The sequence below is a fragment of the Lathyrus oleraceus genome, chromosome 5 (assembly GCF_024323335.1).
Source record: "Lathyrus oleraceus cultivar Zhongwan6 chromosome 5, CAAS_Psat_ZW6_1.0, whole genome shotgun sequence".
Classification (NCBI taxonomy): domain Eukaryota; kingdom Viridiplantae; phylum Streptophyta; class Magnoliopsida; order Fabales; family Fabaceae; genus Lathyrus; species Lathyrus oleraceus.
Window position 1 is genome coordinate 591850972 of NC_066583.1, and position 8087 is coordinate 591859058.

Sequence of the window (8087 nt, forward strand, 5' to 3'; positions counted from 1 at the left end):
AAAAGGATTTGCATTTACAAAAATATAACCACTAATTTACAAATTGAATAAAAATAGTAATTACCATAAGTACAATGAATAAATGAGAATGATTGTTTTGATGATGAGAATAGAGGAGATGGAGAATGGAGGAGACAAAGAGAATTTAGAAAAGAAGAAGAAAAGAGAATGTATACATTGTATATATTGAATGCACTTTTCTAGGATTAGGTACTTGGATAATGAAACAATACATTATACAATGAAACAACAATAAATAAAATAATTCACTTATGACTCTTTATTTCAGAATAGATTAATTATTTTTTTATAAAATAAACATGCAAAATTATATAATTATATATTATATATATAAAAGTTAAAAAATATGGTTGGGGTCGGAGAATCTGCGGGACATGGATACTTCTCCGATCCTCGCCACAAAGTATTATCCGGGAAACTTTTCCCTCCATCTCAAAATAATTTCCAACTTCAAAGTTTCAAACAGACAATTTTCACATAAATCCCCGTTAACGAACGGATGTCAATTGGTTGGCATCCCTAACCTTTAAAGATACTTCATACATTATGGGTGATTTGGGAAGGACGAGATTAACCGTCGTCAAAAAATTCTATGAAACCAAGTTACATTGGGGTGATTTACAAAGTCACCAAAATTCAAAGTTGTGAAGTCAAACCCATATTAACACTTTTAGTTATCAACTGAATTATACTTAGTGACACATGCATAAATTTAAGCGTCTTAAAACTATTAATTATAAAAGTATAAACTAATTCAGCTTCATGAAACTTGTAAAACAAAGTACTCAACTTTCATTAACCTGGAATAGATGGGCAATGAGCAAGAGCAAGACTTAAAAATGCCTATGCAAGCATATGCATATCCCAATGTAGATGGTTGACTTTGTTGCCAATGAGATGCCACTCTCTGAGCTTTCTTACGCCGCAATTTTTGGTATCACACTTTACACATAATTATAGAATTCAACTTTCTATCTCTAACATTTCGTAAACTTCATTCTCATTCATCACCCTTGTTAACCATGAAATCATTACTCAAAACCAAACCTTTCACCAAACTAATTACAGTCTCATCTTCATTCTGTGCAATTTCTCTCTTTATGTTTATTGCCATATTATACTTTACATTATCAGAGATAGTAATACCAAACGTACGTAGTTCTTCGACTCAAGCTGCCGAATCTGATCCAACCGATGTTAATCATCTTGTATTTGGAATCGCTTCAACTGGAAAATCATGGCCTAAAAGGAAAGACTATGTCAAACTTTGGTGGAACAAAAATATTAAGGGTTGTGTTTTTGTGGATAATCTTCCACCTGAACAAAATGACAGTGATGATTTTGCTCCTCCTCTTTGTGTCTCTGAAGACACTTCAAAGTTTCTTTACACTTACAAACGTGGTTTAAGATCAGCGATTCGCGTGGCGCGTGTTGTGAAAGAGATTGTTGGATTGAATAATCATTCAAATGTTAGGTGGTATGTGTTTGGTGATGACGACACAGTTTTCTTTCCTGAGAATCTTGTTAAGACTCTTTCTAAATATGATCATAGGCTTTGGTACTATGTTGGTGCTTACTCTGAGAATTATGAAGGGTCTTATGCTTTTGGTTTTGGAATGGCTTTTGGTGGAGGTGGTTTTGCTATAAGTGCTTCTTTAGCAAATGTTTTATATGAAGTTTTTGATTCTTGTATTGAAAGATACTCTCATCTTTATGGAAGTGATGCTAGGGTGTTCTCTTGCATATCAGAACTTGGTGTTGGATTAACATATGAACCTGGTTTTCATCAGGTACTAATAATCACTTTTTTATTTATTGAATATTTGTTTAGTGATTCCTGTAATAATAATCTTTGGATTATAGGTTGATTTAAGCGGAAACATCTTTGGATTATTGGCTGCACATCCATTAAGTCTCTTGTTATCCTTACATCATCTTGATCTTGTTGAACCAATCTTTCCACAAATGACAACTTCAAAATCAGTGCAACATTTATTCGAGGCTGCAAGTGTTGATTCACAGAGGATCCTACAACGAACAGTTTGTTACGATAAACAATCTTCGCGGACGATTTCAGTATCATGGGGCTATGCTGTTCAAATATTCCAAAACAATGAACTTTTACCAGATATTCTGAGAGTTCAGGAAACATTCAAACCATGGAGGAAAAATTTACCTTATGCTGGAATATATACATTTAGTACAACAAGAATCCATCCGGATCCTTGTGAAAGACCTGCAATTTTCTATCTAAACAATGTATCTTCTGATAAAGACTCTATCATTAGCAACTATACGAAATCTTTTCGAGACTGTTCCAACGATACGATATCACTGAAGAATTTGGAGGTGGTTAAAGTCGTCGCAAAAAAGTTAGAGCTTGACACTAAACAGGTATAATGCTTTAGATGAATCTTAATTCTTAATGTTTTTAATTTGGTAATTAATAATGGTAATTTTGTATTCAGTTGCAGAGTCCAAGAAGGCAGTGTTGTGATGTGTTGCAGTCTAACTCTGGTCAAGTAATGGAAATTTCAATAAGAGAATGCAAATATGAAGAATTGATTTATATGCATTGATAGAATAACACTATGTATTAAATTTGTTTCAGTTTCCAAGTTTTACATTTGATAGAAGTCAATAGAAGTACTTATTACGCTATATGATAATGATTTTTATTCAGTTGTGTTCAACCTAATTTCTAAGTAAAGTAGTACACACTACACATCAAACGTTCAACAAATCAGTTATAAATGCATTAGTGGAAATATTAAATATCTTTCAAGAACTATATAGTTGACTTTGAATAATTGAAGCATTTTCAATTGATTAAACAAGTTCGAGGATGCTAAATAGATTACGAAGGGTTCATGGAAGAAAAGTAACTTCGGTAAGAACTGCTCTAGCGATTTAGCATTAACTTCAAAGGCAGAGCAGAGGACTAGAAAAAGGATATGACTAAAGTAATTTAAAGAACTTACTTTGTGTGTGCAGATATAAGTTTCCAGTCGGCCCGTGGATATAGATCTCCTGCTGATTTTCTCTCCAGTTGTATCTCAGGTGCAATTCAAGCCATTAGATTGAAAAAAAGGAAAAAAAAAAGTATGTTTTATGACTTTATCTGATCATTTCATCTAAGCAAAATTATACCAAAGATTCCTTTAAATTATTTTTTATAAAATTAGTTTTTTTAATTTTTTTTAACAACTTGATTTTTTAAAGAATTTGACATCCTTTTTCTCACATTTTAAATATTAAAAAAATATGATTATTGTATTTTTTATTGTATTTCATTGTTTTAATACCACTCAAAATAATTACATCTACAATTAATATATTTACTCTATTAAAAAAGAATAAAAATTCACACGTTTGATAATTTAAAGAATTAATTATTATAAAACAAACTTAAAGAATCAACCTATTAAAAAAAAAACTTAAAAGATTCCCGATATAATTTTATCTTTAATCTAATTATTTTTTAAAATATGTTTCTACATATATGTTCAATTAAACTTGGTATATTAAATAGAAATATAAGATTAAGATATGGAATAAGTCTTTAAACTTAATTTTGAAGTAAAAATATTTTTTCATATATATATATATATATATATATAAAAGGAAGTTTTTGCAACTTTTGAGAGTTAATTTCTATTTTCGAGTGCATTTATCTCTTCCTCCTTAAGAGTACGGTTGCATTTCCTTGCTTAAAACTTTCATTCTTCGCAGTTACATTTTGCCTCTTGTCAGCTTCCGTTTTACTAGATATCCTTCTTACCTCTAACTTTTAATATCCTCAACATTTTCTTTATCTCTCAATATGAGTGCTAGTTTTATTAGCTTGTCTAGCGATCCTTAGAACGGTGAATCTCCTATTGTGAGAATATGAGTATCTCTTAGTTCAAATTCTTCCTTCTTTTCCTATGATCAGTTGGGCCATGAAACCATATTTGTATTTGATTATTCTAATTTTAAATGACTATTTATTGGTTCATAGAATGAGGAAGCTTTCTCTAAGGATTCTTCTTACGACTCACTCTTCTCTGATGACGATGTTGAGGGTGATCAAGCGACGACTTCCATGCCTTTTTTCTCGTGCGGCATGAACTTTTAGTTCTTCTGCTTTGTCGACTCCAAAAATGCAGGCTGCTAATTTGACGAGGGGGAGTACCAGAGATTACTTCAAGGCCTATCGGAAAGCCTATAAACAAGACCCCAATGATATTGATATCAAGGATCATTTGGAACGTGGGGTCCGACCAGGTGGAGTTTGGTGGCTTAAACCTTCTAACACTTTAAGGTCGACAAAATCCATGAAAGATGTCTCATTAGTGGAATGGGTCCATATGAGTAAATATAACTCGGTGAATGTGTAAAACCCCAATTTTGATCCTAAGATCCCTCATGCAATTTCATCATATGCATTAGCATTGGGATCATACCTTGGCATTCTCCTTACCCCTCTTTCATTAGGTTTGTTTTGGGAGAGATCACCAAGCACTATGTGATTGTATTATACTTGTATTTTATCATTTTTACAAACCAAAATACCAAAAATATGTCTTTGCATTTGCCTAATTCTTTTGTAGGCAGGACATGATCTCCATTGATCTATCAAGTTCATATTTAGGGTTTGAGACCCTCATGACCAAAGAGCACAGTCATAGATTGATCCAAGAATGGTTACAAGCATCATATATGAGTCCCAATGATCTCTACATGTTATATTGATCAAGTTTTCTTCAAGAATTTGAGGGTGATTTGCCTTAGAAATCCTAGTTTGACTGGGTATCTTGAGTAACTTCTCCAACAATCTATCTCACCAATTGATCAAATTTCTCAAGGGACACTTCAAAATTCATCATCTTATGCATATATAATCTACCATGAACCAATAAAGTCCAAGGAATTGAAGGTTAGCAAGTTGGTTGGTGGTGGTTGGCCAGATGAATTCATCTAATCAAAACTGAGTCTCCCTAGACCCTATCTCCTACAATTTTCATCATATGAAAAGGATTCCAAGAGAAACATTACTATAAATGACATTCTAAACAACTTTCATGTTGGGACCTAGAACTAGTTTTTCTTGTAATATCATTTTCTATGTTGAAACATTATAGGTCATTTTGTCTAAACCCTAATTTGAAAGTCAACTTACCAAGGCCATAACTTGCTCAAATTTTATGAGATAAAAGATTTCCAAGTTGCACAATCAAATTCAAGATGTCTACTTAAACTTTTATGTTTGGAGTGGGAGCTAATTCAAATTTTTTGAGCATGTGATATGAAGTTACATTATAGGTCACGTTTTACCTATACCATTGAACAAGTGATTTTTCCTAACTTCAAAAATGCATAACTCTATCATTATAAATCCAAATGACATGAAATTTGTAACTATTTTTAAGGTCTTTGAAAGAGCTACAACTTTGATGAATACACTTTTCTCATTTGAAGCTCACATAAAAAGTTAAGTAAGGTGGAATATTGAGATATATGGTTTGACACTTAGAAAAAATTTCAATATGTTGAAATTTCCAAACTTCCACCTCAAAATTCTCCATGTTACAAGCTCTAAATGAAAAAGTGTTCAACATAAAACTTGTTCCCCTTGATCCAAGCTTTCCAAAGAACCCAAGTTCATGCATATTGGACAAAGATTGCTAGGTCTGCGCATGGCTTTAACAGGACTACATCATTGGAAAGAATCAATTGTACAAACTTCAGTTCACATTCCCTTGCCATTCAAGCTTCATTCATACTTCAATATGAATCATTTTGGACCTTAATGCATTGCATCATGGGCCTGTACATGCCCATGCACTCGTGCCATCCACATTGCCAATTTTGGACAGATTTTGAAGTGTGCAAATATCATTCCTTTTGGCTATAAATAGAATGCTCCTGGGCTCATTTGAACAAGACTTTGCGCGCCAACTTTTCTCCCATTGAAACCCTCTCATTCTAATGATAAACCTGACAAATTTCAATTTGAAATTTGAGTTTGAATCTCAACTGTTGGAGATTCAAGAACTCCAGGATCCAAAGCCTTTCAACCTTGCCAATCACTTCCTGCTAGCTCCTCAAGTGTGATCAGATCGTGTTTGGAGCAAGCAACATCAAGAACTGCATGCATAACATTGAAGGTAATTGTCATAAAACTTCATCTCTTCGATTCTCACTCAATTCTCTTGGATCTTTGGTTGTCTGAAGTCCTACCAATGTAGGTAAGAAGATTGAATTGCTTAAAGGTCAAATCGAAGCAACTCAGTTGACACGCCTTAAAATTCAACTCCTCATATCTTGTTATATATTTGGAGTTAGTTAAAATTGAGGTCAGATTCGTGCTCTACGCCATTTTTTCTTTCAGATCATGTCCTCCTTTTTTATTTTGGTAATGGTTGAGGGTGGACCAGTCCGGTGAGGTCCACCGGAGAAGAAGACATGAGTTACAGCTCTGGCGGTGCGTTGGCACGTCTCCCAGCCACATGATCCACTTGAAATGTTTTAATCTCATGCATCCATTGTGAATACCATTCCTGCAGCGCATTGACTAGTGTCCATTGTGGAATGTGCGTTGAGGACCACTTGATCTGCCACCTAAATTAATGAGGGGAATCAAGTGGTCCACGTTTTTTTGCTATTTTCTGATTTTTATTTTAATCCTTTTATTTTCATTAATTCATATTAATTTTAATATTGATCCAAAAAATATGAGAGTTTCACCAAATAATTTCAAATAATTTCCTCTTTCATATTTTGAATTAAAATTATTTTTTGGATCATTATTAATATTTTTCATGATTTAATTGATTTTGTATTTGTTTTTAATTGTTTAAAAATACTTTTAAGTCTTTAAAAAATTCTGAAATTTTTTCTCCAAGGTCCTTTGACCTTGTTTGACCTATGATAAATCTCATGGCCATTTCTTTGGTGTTTTGATGAGGTTTTAGGAATTTGACAAACCATATTTAATTTAAATGTATTATTTTAGTATTTTTAATTTGAATAAATGTCAATTAATTGTGTTGACCATTTGTGATGACTTGCTTGAGTTTGACTCTTGTTGTTGGGCCTTGGTCAAGGTTGATTTGACTTTGTCAAGTTAATATCATTGGATTTAGGGGATTGATGGAATGTATATTCTGAAGGAGAAGAGTGATCCAAAACGCAGCGAAATTTAAAATTTCTCCTTTAGTGATCCTTACGAATGGGCATGATCGGTGATAGAATCGTTACCTCTTGTGGCGATTGTAACCTTTGATGCAGATCTACAGAGTGATCACGAACTTGAACGATGACAACGCCTCTACTCAGTCCACACGAACGAATTCCTTCAATCTCAGTGCTAGCTGCTACGAATGAAGGCTTTGAGTGTGTGTGTGTGTGAGAGAGAGAGAGAGAGAGAGAGAAACGAAATTGCAAATGCACAAATGCTTCTACACAAGGGTTCTATTTATAGAACCACTTGTGTGAGCAGCAAGCTAAAAATCCCACTCAAGTGTATGTGGCCCATATCTTATAATATGCCAAAATCACTTAAGCGTGTGGTATCTTACCATATTTCGTATTCTGCTTAAGTACATCGTACCTTATGATGTTCTACAATTAACTTAAGGACATCGTACATTACGGTATTCCTTAGTTACTCTATCTCTCATCAATCCGTCCTTTTGTGTGTGACCCTGTAGTTTTTCGCGACATTGGTAATTATGTTAAATCACGTATTTAACATAATAAACAGTGAGCGGTATCTAGCAACACATCACTGTTACCCAAGACACGAAAATGTCATGTGATCTGACAAATCCTTTTGTGATAATACTTATGTGTATAATTACCCTTTTGCCCTTATGTCTATATTGAACACAAGGCATAGACTGTGTCATCCTTCTCCAGTTCAATATTGGGCCCATAGACATTTATCCTGTTACGTAGGATGGACAAATTCCATCTAGGTCACTCATGTCCCTTAGCATGCTTCGTGGAGTACCCATCAACTGTCTTTATGGTCATCCAGTTATGGACAATGTTTGATCAGCAATAAGGCACTCGACTCTACA

At 33.6% G+C, this 8087-nt stretch overlaps 1 protein-coding gene across 1 annotated transcript; it reads left to right on the top strand.

The window, feature by feature from the left end:
* The first annotated feature begins 939 nt into the window (after nt 1-939).
* Nucleotides 940-2657, top strand: LOC127083332 (uncharacterized). Its single transcript, XM_051023640.1, has 3 exons — nt 940-1811; nt 1885-2415; nt 2490-2657. Exons 1-3 carry the CDS (start codon nt 1044-1046, stop codon nt 2598-2600), a joined length of 1410 nt encoding a protein of 469 aa, XP_050879597.1. The 5' UTR covers nt 940-1043; the 3' UTR covers nt 2601-2657.
* The last annotated feature ends 5430 nt before the right edge of the window (nt 2658-8087 follow it).

What these genes read in the sequence shown, in the direction of transcription:
- LOC127083332 (XM_051023640.1), top strand. Translation starts at nt 1,044, where the DNA reads ATGAAATCATTACTCAAAACCAAACCTTTCACCAAACTAATTACAGTC. An exon ending in ATGAACCTGGTTTTCATCAG is followed by an intron (nt 1,812 to 1,884) that starts GTACTAATAATC and finishes TTTGGATTATAG; the next exon opens with GTTGATTTAAGCGGAAACAT. An exon ending in TAGAGCTTGACACTAAACAG is followed by an intron (nt 2,416 to 2,489) that starts GTATAATGCTTT and finishes TTTTGTATTCAG; the next exon opens with TTGCAGAGTCCAAGAAGGCA.